This window comes from Gadus morhua, chromosome 7 (genome assembly GCF_902167405.1).
Source record: "Gadus morhua chromosome 7, gadMor3.0, whole genome shotgun sequence".
Classification (NCBI taxonomy): Eukaryota; Metazoa; Chordata; class Actinopteri; order Gadiformes; family Gadidae; genus Gadus; species Gadus morhua.
Window position 1 is genome coordinate 30985545 of NC_044054.1, and position 15075 is coordinate 31000619.

The window sequence follows — 15075 nt, forward strand, 5'->3', positions numbered from 1 at the left end:
TCATGAGTCATGAGAATGTGTTCTGTAAAAAGATGGCGTCCCTGTCCGTACAGTGGTTAAAGGACAGGGCAAGAGGACGCTGACGATGACGCAATAAGGTGCTTCCCTAGAGCTTCCCTGGGGTTAGTTCCCTGGGGTTAGACCTTCCCTGGGGTTATGTTCTCTAGGCTTAGGTTCCCTGGGGTTAGAGTTTGCCTGGGGTTATTTTACCCGGGGTTAGGTTCTCTGCGATTAGGTTCCCCAGGGTTAGGTTCCCCAGGGTTAGGTTCTCTGGGGTTAGGGGTTCCATAGTGTTAGAGCTTCCCTGGGGTTGGACTCACAGAGGCCTTTGCGTCCCTTGCGGCTCTTGTGGTCGCGGTCGTTCTCCTCTCCCATGAGCATCCTCTGCAGCTCCTTCCTCTCCTGCTCCTCCCTCTCCCGGGACAGCTGGGAGCTGGTCTTCTTGTTCTGCAGCATGTTCTCGATGTTCTTCCCCATCTCCTCGAAGTCGCTGTCCTCCGCAGAGCTGCTGTCCGTGTCCGTGGAGAGGACCTCCGTAGACTCCAGCACCCTGGGACACATCACACAGTCAGATGGGAAGGAACCGTACACGGTCAGATGGGAAGGAACCTCACAGTCAGAGAGGAACCTCACAGTCAGAGAGGAACCTCACAGTCAGAGAGGAACCTCACAGTCAGAGAGGAACCTCACAGTCAGAGAGGAACCTCACAGTCATAGAGGAACCTCACAGTCAGAGGGGAACCTCACGGTCAGAGGGGGACCTCACGGTCAGAGGGGGACCTCTCAGTCAGGGGGGTACCTCTCAGTCAGAGGGGAACCTCACAGTCAGAGAGGAACCTCACAGTCAGAGAGGAACCTCACAGTCAGAGAGGAACCTCACAGTCCGAGGGAAACCTCACAGTCCGAGGGAAACCTCACAGTCCGAGGGGAACCTCACAGTCCGAGGGGAACCTCACAGACCGAGGGGAACCTCACACAGTCAAGGAGGAACCTCACAGTTAGAGAGGTACCTCACAGTCAGAGGGGAACCTCACAGTCATAGAGGAACCTCACAGTCATAGAGGAACCTCACAGTCATAGAGGAACCACGGTCAGAGGGGAACCTCACAGTCAGGGGGGAACCTCACAGTCAGAGAGGAACCTCACGGTCAGAGGGGAACCTCACGGTCAGAGGGGAACCTCACCGTCAGAGGGGGAACCTCACCGTCAGAGGGGAACCTCACGGTCATAGAGGAACCTCAGTCAGAGAGGAACCTCAGTCAGAGGGGAACCTCAGTCAGAGGGGAACCTCACGGTCAGAGGGGAACCTCACGGTCAGAGAGGAACCTCACAGTGAGGGGAACCTCACACACTATCAGAGCGCTCACTTGTTCTGCAGGTCGAAGATCCTCTGGCACTCCTCCTTGTAGCGCTCCTGGTGCTCCGCCACGGAGAAGCGGGAGCCACGGGCGAACTTGCTCATGGGTCCCTCCCCCGAGCGGGCCTGCTCCGTGGACATGGTCCGCACCACGTCAATCACCTCCCAGCGAGACAGCTTCTTGATCTGACACACACAGGGGGGTCATGGTGTTAAGAGACATACTCCAGGACTACTCCGGGACTCTATAGGTTGCTCCAGGTCTACTCCGGGACTACTCCAGGTCTACTACCAGTCTACTCCCAGCCTACTCCAGGTCTACTCTCAGGTCTTCTACCAGTGTACTACCAGTGTACTACCAGCCTACTCCCAGTCTACTCCCAGTCTACTCCCAGTCTGCGGGTGTGTTGTCCTCACCTCCTCCTCTGGAACCCCGAACTTCCTGAGCAGCTGCTTGGCGTTCTTCAGGGACAGCCTCCGCAGGTCGGCGTCCGTCCCCGTCACCGTCTTCTTGGCGGGCTGGGGCTCCTTGTCGTCCTGGAGACCGTCAACAACACAAACCAACGGTTACCCCCCGGGGTCCTAACCGGTGGGAGGGCGGGGGAGGGAGGGAGGAGGGAGGAGGGGGAGGGGGGAGGAGGGCGTACCTTCTGATGGGTGGGAGGGCGGATGAGGACGAGGATGAGGTGGAGGCAGTGGGAGGGGGGAGGCACGAGGAGGGGGTGGAGGCAGTAGGAGGGGGGAGAAGGGAGGAGGGGGGAGGGAGGGAGGCACGAGGAGGGGGTGGGGTGCGTACCTTCTGCTGGGTGGGCTTGTTGGGGACCTTGACGTAGGAGAAGCCCTCGCCGCAGCCGGTGGGGTCGGCCACGCCCGTCACCTCCAGCAGACACTTGCCCTTCATGGCGGCGATGAAGGCCCTGGTGGTGTTCCAGGGGGCGGTGCGCACCTAAAGACCGGACAGGAAGAGGAGGGTTTAGAGACAGGAAGTAGCGGTTATATAAAGAGGAGGGACATACACAGAGGAAGTAGAAGATATCCAGAGGAAGTAGAGGATATAGATAATGCCAGGAGGAGGAGGAAGGAGAGAATTGAACAACCGAAGGTGGACGAAGGGTTATAAAAGTCCAGAGTCGTTTAGTTAAAATTAAATAATCCAATCTTTCATTTTTAGCTACTCCTAATACTGATGGAAATGCTTGCTTGTTCGACCCCTTCTTTTGAGGAAGACATTTTGTCCAAAGGGACTTACAACAGGCGCATTCAACCATGAATATACAACCCAAAAAGTATAAGAATACAGTACATTAAGGTCAATAAATAGGATGTGCTACAATATAGAAACAAGAGTTCGACATGTCGAACGGTACCTCGTCATCGATCTTCATCTGGAAGTCTTCCTCGTTCTCCTCATCAGGAGCGAAGAAGGACTTCTCCCCGTATCCAGCATCCTGTCAGACGAAAGCATGTGTCATTATTATGTTACTACATGTGTCATTACTATGTTACTACATGTTTCATGACCTTGTTACTACATGTGTCGTTACCATGTTACTACATGTGTCGTTACCATGTTACTACATGTGTCATGACCATGATACTACATGCGTCAGACTGATTACCATGTTACTACATGCGTCATTACCATGTTACTACATGCGTCATTACCATGTTACTACATGTGTCATTACCATGTTACTACATGCGTTATTACTATGTTACTACATGTGTCATTACCAGGTTACTACATGTGTCATTACTATGTTACTACATGTGTCATTACCAGGTTACTACATGTGTCATTAACATGTTACTACATGTGTCATTACTATGTTATTACATGTGTCATGACCATGTTACTACATGTGTCATTACTATGTTATTACATGTGTCATGACCATGTTACTACATGTGTCATGACCATGTTACTACATGTGTCATGACCATGTTACTACATGTGCCGTTACCAGGTTACTACATGTGTCATTACCAGGTTACTACATGTGTCATTACTATTATCTGCTCTGCACCGGCATGCTGTTACTACTAGCGTTATTAAAATGTCGTTAACATGTTATAACATGTCATTACCGTGTAGTGAGTAGTGCTCTCACCTTGAGCCTCTGCTCGGCCACCTGCATGCTGTAGTAGGAGCAGCACTGCTCCGGGGACACCATGGCCCGGATCTCCTCCTCCGTGGGGAGCCTGAAGTCGGGCTTCAGCACCCACCAGTTGGAGTCCATCCCTGGGTAGAGCGGACACGGTCAACAGCCATACACCCACACGTTTACACAAACTCCCTGGAGCTCCTCACTATATACCCCCTGGATCTCCATACCTACTGTATACACATAGCAGACATACTACAGCTCAATGCATAGAAATACACTGCCCAGTACATAGATATACACCGCCCAGTACATAGATATACACGGTCCAGTACATAGATATACACGGCCCAGTACATAGATGTGCATTGTCCAATACATAGCTTCTACCCGAGAAAAGCACAAGGTTAGGGAGCTTCTAGAGGATCACCAGGTGAGAGGGAGCTTCTAGAGGATCACCAGGTGAGAGGGAGCTTCTAGAGGAGCACCAGGTGAGGGAGAGCTTCTAGAGGATCACCAGGTGAGAGGGAGAGCTTCTAGAGGAGCACCAGGTGAGAGAGAGCTTCTAGAGGAGCACCAGGTGAGGGAGAGCTTCTAGAGGAGCACCAGGTGAGAGGGAGCTTCTAGAGGATCACCAGGTGAGAGGGAGAGCTTCTAGAGGATCACCAGGTGAGAGAGAGAGCTTCTAGAGGAGCACCAGGTGAGAGGGAGCTTCTAGTGGATCACCAGGTGAGAGGGAGCTTCTAGAGGAGCACCAGGTGAGAGGGAGAGCTTCTAGAGGAGCACCAGGTGAGAGGGAGAGCTTCTACCTGTACGCTTGAAGTCTGCACACAGCTTGAGGCGCTTGCGGATGCTGCTCTCCGAGTGGGAGGGGAAGGCCTTCTTGATGTCCTCCATCCGGATCCTCCGTGGGCGGTCCTTACTCTTCCAGAAGAGCCGGTAGATGAACACCTGCACAGAGAGACCAGGTGAGCACTGACTGCACGCTACGGGTTTGACCTTCATCAAGTCTGATTATAATATTTGATGCTCATCACTTCCAAAATACAATTACGAGTACCAGAACATCATCAAATTTGACTAAATTATGAATCCCAAACACATGATCAACAATAGAAAGACATGAGTTGCGTCCTTTATTGTCTTGTGTTCCTGGAGGGGTCAGGTCCATCCGTACCTGCAGGAAGTCTCTGATGTGGGTGTTGGCCCTCTTGGAGTTGGGCCCCGGGACCTCGAAGAGGGGGCACTGCTGGCCCACCACCACGATGTCCACGATCTCCCTGATGAAGTAGCCCTGCCGCGTGCGCAGCACCAGGAAGTCCGTCTCCGGCATCTTGTGGAGGTAGATGGGAGCCCGGAACAGGTTGTTCTCAAACGCCTGAGGGAGTGAGAAGGGTGAGTTAACCCAAGACTCCTCCCACTAGAGAGTTAACCCAAGACTCCTCCCACTAGAGGAGAGTTATCACAAGACTCCTCCCACTAGAGGAGAGTTATCACAAGACTCCTCCCACTAGAGGAGAGTTATCACAAGACTCCTCCCACTAGAGGAGAGTTATCACAAGACTCCTCCCACTAGAGGAGAGTTATCACAAGACTTCTCCCACTAGAGAGTTATCACAAGACTCCTCCCACTAGAGGAGAGTTATCACAAGACTCCTCCCACTAGAGGTGAGTTACAAGACTCCTCCCACTAGAGATGAGTTAACCCAAGACTCCTCCCACTAGAGGTGAGTTAACACAAGACTCCTCCCACTAGAGGTGAGTTAACACAAGACTCCTCCCACTAGAGGTGAGTTAACACAAGACTACTCCCACTAGAGGCGAGTTGCATAGGTGAGTTAACATCATCTTTAACATCAGAAGGTGAGGTCAGGGATATTGTCATGACAACAGATGCTGGTGGTGTGCATGGCGACGGACCTGCAGCAGCTGGCCGGGGTGCAGCGATCCCAGGAAGGGCGATGTGTGGCAGTACACCGTCTCTCCGTATTTACAGTCCGGAGCTCCGGGGTCCTTCCCGGGCTTCTACAACACGACAAGCACAGGGCACAACATCAACATCTACAATATCTAGAACATATTCAACATCTAGAACATCGTCAACATCTAGAACATCTAGAACATCGTGTGTGTGTGGGGGGGGCGGCGGCAGACTCACCCTCTTGTAGTAGTTCTTGATCTTGGTTGCCATGCCGACCTGCATCATGAGGGGGGGGTACTCCTCGCTGTACTCAGCCAGGATCAGCTCTCCGTCCTTCCCCGTCAGGTCCTGGGCCGTCCTCATGAAGAACATGTCCCCACCCCCCGACGCCTGCCGCTCCTGCTCCCGCATCTACACAAACACACACAGTGTTACACACACAATGTTACAAACACACACACACACGGTACACAATGATGGTTCTATCAGTAGTTATATTCTGGTAGTAATGGTTCTATCAGTAGTTACACTCTAGAAGTGGTGGTTCTAGCAGTAGCTTTATTATAATAGTTGTGGTTCTATCAGTAGTTATATTCTGGTAGTAATGGTTCTATCAGTAGTTATATTCTACTAGTGGTGGTTCTATCAGTAGTTATATTCTAGTAGTTGTGGTTCTATCAGTAGATACATTCTAGTAGTGGTGGTTCTAGCAGTAGTTATATTCTAGCAGTGGTGGTTCTATCAGTAGTTACATTCTAGTATTGGTGGTTCTAGCAGTAGTTACATTCTAGTAGTGGTGGTTCTAGCAGTAGCTTTACTATAATAGTTGTGGTTCTAGCAGTAGCTTTACTATAATAGTTGTGGTTCTAGCAATGGTTCAGCTTAAGTAGCGGTGGTCCTAGCTAGTACTGGGGTCGTCAGCAGTGGCGGTTCTTCCGGAGGGCTCACCTTGGCCTTCTTCTTGATGTGTTTGAGCAGCGGCTGGGCGGGGTGGGGGCCCGGCTGGGCCAGGGCCCCGAACGAGTACTTCTTCAGGGAGGGCCGGTGGAAGAGCCGCAGCTTCATGGGGCCCATGTGCGTGGGGAAGAAGGGCTGCCGGAGCTCCACCGCCGGGATGGAGTGCTGCGCCGAGACACGGCGGCAGACACACGCGTTACACAAGGGTTACACACAGTCTACACAGGCGCTACACACACACCCGCGTTACACACACACATACAAACACACATGTAACAAACACGTTAAACACACCCGTTACACAAGGGTAACACACGCATTACAAACGCGTTACACACCCGTTACACACAGACGCGTGTTACACACATACACACGTGTTAAACATACACACACACGCGTTACATGCGTTGTACACACACTACACACCTCCGTTGCAAACACTTTACACGCATGAAAAAAAACAACACGTTAAACACACACACACACGTTACACACGCATTACAATAATGATAATACTCATGAGGAAGTCGAGGACGGAGGTGGTGTCCTCTCTCCATACATAGTACGGAGAGAGACCAGAGTGAGCATGAGAGACCTCAGTCAAAGACTCATCTCTGATCGTCTCACATCCAGGGGAGACCAGACCCCAGCGTCCTGGTCTCACCTGGGTGCAGCGCTCCACCTGGGAGCAGCGCTCCACCTGCAGACCCCCCCACCACCCCGGGCCTCACCTGGATGATGTTGCCCCCGAAGGTCCCCCTGAGGCCCTGCTGCTTGGGGTAGTAGAACTCGTCGTTGGAGAGGTTCCAGGGGTCCTTCACCTCGGGCTGGGACATGTTCTGGAGGAGCAGGGTGGGGGGGGGGGGGGTTAACACCCATACGGGCCCTTCACATGGGGCCCTTCACATGGGGCCCTTCACATGGGGCCCTTCACATGGGGCCCTTCACATGGGGCCCTTCACATGGGGCCCTCCACATGGGGCCCTCCACATGGGGCCCTCCACATGGGGCCCTTCACATGGGGCCCTTCACATGGGGCCCTTCACATGGGGCCCTCCACACCACATTTACATCCAGGGCACTCTTCCAGACGCGACTCACAATAAGTACATTCGTCAGAAGAAAGAGAAGCAACACTATATCTCTGTCGGTACAGTAGGGCTGGGTGAAAGTACAGATTCATCAATGCACCGCATTTCATTTGTTCTCGATTCAGTTTCGATTCAGAATTCTTTTGAAATCGATTATTTCCATAAAAAATAAAGAATAAAAATAAAGAAGCATACATTGTAATCTAGAAGCAAGTATGCCTAAATGTACATGCCCTTTTACATTGGTGTATTCCCTTTTTGCTAGTTAAAGCACAATGAAATGGTGAATTCATTTTGAAATGGATAATTCTAAATAATATTTAGGTATTGCTGTCATCTGCACGTATTATTGAATCGATATCGAAGCAATTGGATCAATGTTACATTCTAGTAGTGGTCGACTACTGCTCTGTAAGGTGACCTTGGGTGTCTTGAAAGGCGCCTCTAAATTAAATGTATTATTATTATTATTAAAACGGTCAGACACCCTTACAACCTTCAAGTCACAACTCAAAACTCACCTGTTCAAACTCGCACACAACGTCTAACGTGATTGTTTGTTTGTTTTGGTTTTATTTATTTTTTATGTTTATTTATTTATTTTTTCCACAATTTCTTGTTTTGTTTTTTTAAACGATTTTTGATGACTATATGCTCTGTAAGGTGACCTTGGGTGTCTTGAAAGACGCCTCTAAATTAAATGTATTATTATTATTATTATTATTAATGTCGAATCAAGACCTAAAGAATTGAATTGAAGAATTGTGAGGTACCTGGCAATAGCCAGCCCTAGGGTACAGTTAGGATGTTCATAGAACCAAGTGCCAAGCACTAGCAATCGCTAGGCTAACCCACTCCCTGTATACAACCAGGAAAGTTTGGGTAAGATGCTACACAATGCTAAGTACTATTTTAACGTGCCAGGACGTACAACATACAATAAGTGTTTGGGGGGAGGGGAGGGGGGTTGGCTATGCAGAGTCTAGGTGACCCCGCCCCCCCCCCGGACCAGAGCCTACCTGTTGGGGCTCGTCCTTGATCACGCCCGTCTTGCCCAGGAGGATGCGGCTCTTCTTCAGCGCAGACTCCTTCTTGTTCTCCTTGGACGGGGAGTTGGACGTCCGCTGCTCCTTCTCGTCTGGGATCTCTGGGAGGAGGAGGAGGAGGAGGAGGAGGAGAGGAGGTGAGGAGCAGGTGAGGACCGCTGAGACAGACGGGCAGAGGACACGGAGAGACAGACGGGTAGAGAGAGCGACAGACAGGAAGAGAGACAGACAGACGGGCAGAGGACACGGAGAGAGAGACAGGTAGAGAGAGCGACAGACAGGAAGAGAGACAGACAAGAGAGACGGAGGGGAAGACAGATAGAGACCAACAGACAGACGGACAGAGGACCCAGAGAGAGAGACAGGTAGAGAAATGGACAGGCAGAGGACACAGAGAGACAGGTATAGGCCTTTCACACCGCCGCAAAATCAGAGCCGGTTCCGGGCTAGTTTGGAGCTAGAGCCAGTGTTTTGGTGCCACATCGCCAGAGAACCGGCTCCGGCCTGTTCCAACTCCAATCTTCAATCCAGGATTGAGCTGGGCTAAAACGAGAACTGCCTTTACGCCAGGGGCAGGGGGCGGGGTTACCCTTACCTTCATAAACAGGAAGACCTACGAAGACCGGCATTTTTAAAAACACAGAGGTAAACAATGGACGTGAAGACGAGAACGCAGTGGACCGTGGAGGAGACAACCCGTCTCCTTGGATTCTGGTCTTCTTCCGAGGTCCAGAACAAGTTAGAGGGAGCAACCCGGACAAAGGCTATCTTCGAGGAAAGAGACGTATGCAGACGTTTGCAGTGACGTCATGACGTTGCTCTCGCCGGCTCCACGGCTGGCTCTGGCCGGTGTGAAACCAACTGGTTCATAACTGGGATAAGGCTGGAACCAGTTTTGAACTGGCCCTAGCACCAGCCCGGAACTGGCTCCTGGTTCTTTTTGGTGTGAAAGGCCTAGTAGAGAGAGCAACAGGCAGGTGGAGAGACAGACAGAGACTGACGGACAGACTGGTAGAGAGCCAGACGGGTAGAGGTGCGCAGACAGACAGACAGACAGACAGAGACTGACAGACAGACTGGTAGAGAGCCAGACGGGTAGAGGTGCGCAGACAGACAGACAGACAGACAGAGACTGACGGACAGACTGGTAGAGAGCCAGACGGGTAGAGGTGCGCAGACAGACAGACAGACAGACAGAGACTGACGGACAGACAGGTAGAGAGCCAGACGGGTAGAGGTGCGCAGACAGACCGACAGACAGGTAGAGAGCCAGACGGGTAGAGGTGCGCAGACAGACCGACCGACAGACAGGTAGAGAGCCAGACGGGTAGAGGTGCGTAGACAGACAGACAGACAGACAGACAGACAGACAGACAGACAGACAGACAGACAGACGGGTAGAGGTGCGTAGACAGACAGACAGACAGACAGACAGAGGTGTGCAGACAGACAGGCAGAGGTGTGCATAGAGACAGACAGGTAGAGAGACAGACAGACAGAGGTGTGCAGACAGACAGGTAGAGAGACAGACAGACAGAGGTGTGCAGACAGACAGACAGACAGGCTGCCGGCTCCGAGTACCCAGGATGATGTTCTCGTCGTTGGGGTTGAGGGTGAGGACGGGGGGGGCCAGCAGCCGGGGCATGGCCTGGTCGTCCCAGATGATGTTGTCCTCCCAGCGGCCGTACACCAGCTCCTCGTTGTCGATGGGGAAGATGGAGAACCAGGGGGAGTCCTCCTCCTGGGACACTGGAGAGCCGACCGGGACAGGGGATGAGACCGGGACAGGGGATGAGACCGGGACAGGGGATGAGACCGGGACAGGGGATGAGACCGGGACAGGGGATGAGGCCGGGACAGGGGATGAGACCGGGACAGGGGATGAGACCGGGACAGGGGATGAGACCGGGACAGGGGATGAGACCGGGACAGGGGATGAGACCGGGACAGGGGATGAGACCGGGACAGGGGATGAGACCGGGACAGGGGATGAGACCGGGACAGGGGATGAGACCGGGACAGGGGACGAGAGGAGCTCTAGACTACAGCTGTTGATCAGTCAAATCCTCGATCTAAATCTATATCTGTGAATATTGGCTGACATTTTAAAATATATATATATTTGTTTGAGTTATTTAACATTCTATGTATATTTTTAAAAAAAAACCTTTTCTCATTTTGTTTTTGGTTTAAAAAGCACTTATTTTGAGAGCCTCTACCCCAATTTCGTTGCACTTTGTGCGATGACAATAAAGAAATTCTGATTCTGATTATACCTACAGTACAGCAGTGGTGTGTATCAGTCATGTGGTCTAATCTCCTATCTATCTATATATCTATATCAACAGTACAGCAGCAGTGTTTATACTGTAATCTTGTTGGTGTTCTCTAGTAATACTAGATAATTATTATACACATTAGTTATACTAGTAAGTCTACTTTGGTCAAACTAGTTAGTCCTCCTCTGTGTTATACATTAGTTATACTAGTTAGTTAAACTAGTAGTTAGTCATTAAATGAACTAGTTAGTGTACCTTGGTGTTATAAACATTAGTTAAACTAATTAGTTAAACTAGTTAGTGTACCTTGGTGGTCCAGGAGGATCTTGTCCCTCTTGGATCCGGAGATGGAGGGGGTCTTGGTCATGATGGGCGGGGTGGGGGGCACCAGCTGAGAGTTGCTCCGGGTCAGACCTGAGGTCAGAGGTCAGAGGTCAGACTCTAGCTTTGGCACCTCTTCACCTCACATGAGTAGAACACCCTCATTTATATCAAGCGCTTTTATCCAAAGCAACTTACAATTAGTACATTTGTCAGAAGAAAGAGAGACAACAATATATCGTCTGTCCAGTAAGGATGTTCACAGAACCAAGGGCCAAGCACTAACCATCTATAGTTAACTCATTCTCTGTATACAACTAATAAAGCTAGGATAAGATGCTACTTTTAACGCCAGGACGTACAACATGCAATAAGAGTGCGACCATTAAGTACAACATACAATAAGAGTGCGACCATTAAGTACAACATACAATAAGAGTGCGACCATTAAGTACCAGGACGCACAACATACAGTAAGTGCGTACATTACAGTACAAATTCACTGTACCAGGATGCACAACATTCAGCAGTGTTTCCCACACATAGACCAATGTGTGGCGCAGCACCACAGAATCAACACTGAGCGCCACAAATTTATTCAGCTTCTTTTTTTTTTCGATTTTTAAATATAAATATCGGCCCGTTCTTTCATCTCCTCATTGCACTCTTTCTCCCCGACATTGTCGTTCACACACGCATACGCACACGAACACGCACGCACAGAGACAAGCGTGCATTCATGCCAGTGGTGCGCGGGTACACTTATAAACAGCTGATTCGCCCGCTCCTCCTCTCAACGCGCCTATCAAAAGGAAAACCCGAAGCAGCGGGATTTTTGGCACAGAGACGAAAAAGTTGACCAAAGTTTAGTATGGTATACTTTGCTCATAGATAACGTTAGTAACGCAGAAAACGATGCGATGAATAGGAAACCAAGGCCGTCCTAATAAGTACCCCCCGTCTCTCTCTCCCCCCCCCCCCTCCCCCCGGACTGAAAAAGGGTCCCACTCTGCCACTGGCACCACACATTGCTCTCTGTCTGTGGGAAACAGGGTACAGTAAGTGCGTACACCACGGTACACCGTGACTACACTGCAGAGGGCAGCGGTGGTGGCGGCGGCGGTTACCTTGCTGGGCGTTGTAGGCGTTGGCGTTGCGCGTCATGCTGGAGGGCAGCCACCCGGCCAGGCTGGCCCGCTGGGTCTTGGTGCCCTTGTGCTTCACGTCCTCCCCGTTCCAGATGATGTCGTCCTCCCACTGCAGCTGGGTCACCATCAGGAAGAGCTCGTTCTCCAGGGGGCCGTCGGCCTTCTCCTTCGGCTGGGCCTCGCCCTCCTGACGCACAGAGGAGGGGGTTACAGCGTGTCTCCTTACCTCCTCCCTCCTAACGCACAGAGGAGGGGGTCACAGTGTGTCTCCTTACCTCCTCCCTCCTAACGCAGATATACACTACACCTAGTCTCCTAAGAGCCTCCCTCCCAATGCACAGAGAACATTATAACACCTTGTCTCCTCCCCCCTAATGCACAGAGACCGTTACACCTCGTCTCCTTACCTTCCCCCTTCCTACGCGGGTATACACTACTACTAGTATCCTACCTCCATATGCACAGATATACATTACACCTTCGATCCTTACCTCCTACCTCCTAAAGAAGACATAGAAACCTTGTCTCCTAACTCCTTCCTTCCTTCTAATCCTAATTTGATCCGAGAATTTTGTCGATTTTGCAAATCCCATCAAACCTAAAACTAATATAACCTTATCCTTATCCAATCCTAATATAATCCTGATATAATGAGATCCTAATATAAATTATATTATCTATTCTATTTATATTTATAATACATTATCTAATCCCAACCCTAATCCATCCTAATATAATCCTGATATAATGAGATCCTAATATAAAACTAATTTAATCCCAACCCTAATCAATCCTAATTTAATCCGAATGCGTCTGGTGAACGGCGGGGGCGTGTGTGCAGACCTCGGTGACCTCCATGGGGGTCTCGGCGCGCCGCAGCGGCGGCGGCGGGGGCTCCTCGACCTCGGGGCTCCCCTCCAGCAGCTTGAAGCCGTAGGTGAAGTTGTTCCCGTCCTCGGGCACCCCCAGCATGTCGTACCAGAGCTGCGCGGGGCCGTAGCGCCACTCTGCCACCCGGGGCCGGGCCTCCTTCTCCTGGGCCGGGTCCCCGCTGGCCTGGGAGAACTTGGACTCCACCGGGGCCATCATGGTGATCTGGAGGGGGGGGACAGGGGGGACAGGGGGGACAGGGGGGACAGGGGGGACCCAGGCATTAGGACTCTGTTCCCCCGCGGGGTCACTGTGTCCGCTGGGGTCGCCCGTGGGTTCTCCTCATGTCCCGAGGGTTCTCCCGTGTACTGTGGAACCCACGGGACGTGGGTTCCACAGTACACGGGAGAACCCTCGGGACACATGAGAACCCTCGGGACACATGAGAACCCTCGGGACACATGAGGACACGGGACACATGAGGACACGGGACACATGAGGACACGGGACACATGAGGACACGGGACACAGGACACAGGACCCATGAGGACACATGAGGACACGGGACACATGAGGACACGGGACACATGAGGACACGGGACACATGAGGACACGGGACCCATGGGTTCCCCCTCACCCCTCCCTCAGTTCCCCCGTGTCCCGTGGGTTCCCTGCCCACACTCGAATAACTTAAGACACAGAACACCACCCACTAGTATCCACACCGTGGGTTAGACAGTTAACCCATAACCCGACGTTACCTCGTCGTCGGAGAGACACTGCTCGGGGGGCGGGGGAGGGGCGGGCTCGTAGGTCCAGCCCGACTTGACCTCCGACCCCGCCTCCACCACCTCGCCCTCCGGGGGGGGCGTGCCCGGCGGGGGGTCGCGGTGCTTCCTCTTCTTCTTGCGCCGGGCGCTCCTCCAGACGGACGGCATGTTCTTACCGGGACCGAACAGACGCAAGAACCGGAGAACCTAGAGGGACGGAGGACGTTTGTACCGGTTAGACACAGTTGAAACCAGTTGATACCAGTTGATACCAGTTGATACCAGTTGATATTGGAATTCAATAGGTTGAAGTCAGGGTTATGCTGGTCTGAATCTGAAACTATCTCCAACACAAAGCCATCAGACATCACGGTCAATCAGACCTTGAAAACATCAACCAGTCGGCCCAACGTTGAACCATCAAACATAGTGCACCCATGATTCAACATATTGTACACACACATCAGCGCACACACACAACAACATATAGTACACACACATCAGCGCACACACACCACAACATATGGTACACACACATCAGCGCACACAACAGCATATTGTACACACACACACAAACATCAGCACTCTGCACACACACATCAAGATATTGTACACACACAACAACATATTGTACACACACATCGGCGCACACACACAACATGTAGTACACACACATCGGCGCACACACACAACATATAGTACACACACATCGACGCACACACACATTAACATATTGTACACACATCAGCGCACACACACACAACAACATATTGTACACACACATAGGGGTGGGTATTGCCAAAGAAGTCACGATTCGATTCGTATCACGATTCACATGCCACGATGCGATTCTATCACGATGCATCGCGATACTTGAATTATTGCGATGCATTGCGAATTTTCACTGAACACTGTTAAAAAAAAATTAAGCCATTACCAGTGGCTGACTGGCTGTGTATGATCTGGATAGTGTGTTCAATTGATAACTCAAAGCAACTCAATTCATACATAGCTGTATTTATTGAAACGACTATTACTGGATACACTGACAAGAAGTGCTAAGGATCTATAAAACTTAAAATAACAAAATAAGGATAATCAGTGCCGTTTACATGGCCTCAGTGGTCCTTTAAACCAATGAAATGAAAACATTCAAACATTTCCCCTTATGGAAGTAGCTGCCATTATAACAACAATATCATTTCATAAA

The 15075-nt window shown here is 51.0% G+C and overlaps 1 protein-coding gene across 3 annotated transcripts in view; it reads right to left on the reverse strand.

Annotated features, from left to right (window-relative positions):
- Window positions 1-15075, reverse strand: part of taf1 (TAF1 RNA polymerase II, TATA box binding protein (TBP)-associated factor) — a 32734-nt gene that overhangs the window by 13372 nt on the left and 4287 nt on the right. For all 3 annotated transcript variants that reach the window (XM_030360700.1, XM_030360702.1, XM_030360701.1), the window contains exons 7-24: window positions 13857-14072; window positions 13069-13320; window positions 12205-12412; window positions 11063-11170; window positions 10059-10226; window positions 8451-8578; window positions 7072-7179; window positions 6332-6505; window positions 5621-5794; window positions 5383-5487; window positions 4640-4840; window positions 4272-4413; window positions 3469-3599; window positions 2725-2805; window positions 2154-2303; window positions 1775-1894; window positions 1368-1543; window positions 321-550 (exon numbers count right to left, since the gene is read on the reverse strand). In XM_030360700.1, the coding sequence (XP_030216560.1) occupies window positions 321-550; window positions 1368-1543; window positions 1775-1894; window positions 2154-2303; window positions 2725-2805; window positions 3469-3599; window positions 4272-4413; window positions 4640-4840; window positions 5383-5487; window positions 5621-5794; window positions 6332-6505; window positions 7072-7179; window positions 8451-8578; window positions 10059-10226; window positions 11063-11170; window positions 12205-12412; window positions 13069-13320; window positions 13857-14072 (2872 nt within the window). The remainder of the gene's footprint in view (window positions 1-320; window positions 551-1367; window positions 1544-1774; window positions 1895-2153; window positions 2304-2724; window positions 2806-3468; window positions 3600-4271; window positions 4414-4639; window positions 4841-5382; window positions 5488-5620; window positions 5795-6331; window positions 6506-7071; window positions 7180-8450; window positions 8579-10058; window positions 10227-11062; window positions 11171-12204; window positions 12413-13068; window positions 13321-13856; window positions 14073-15075) is intronic.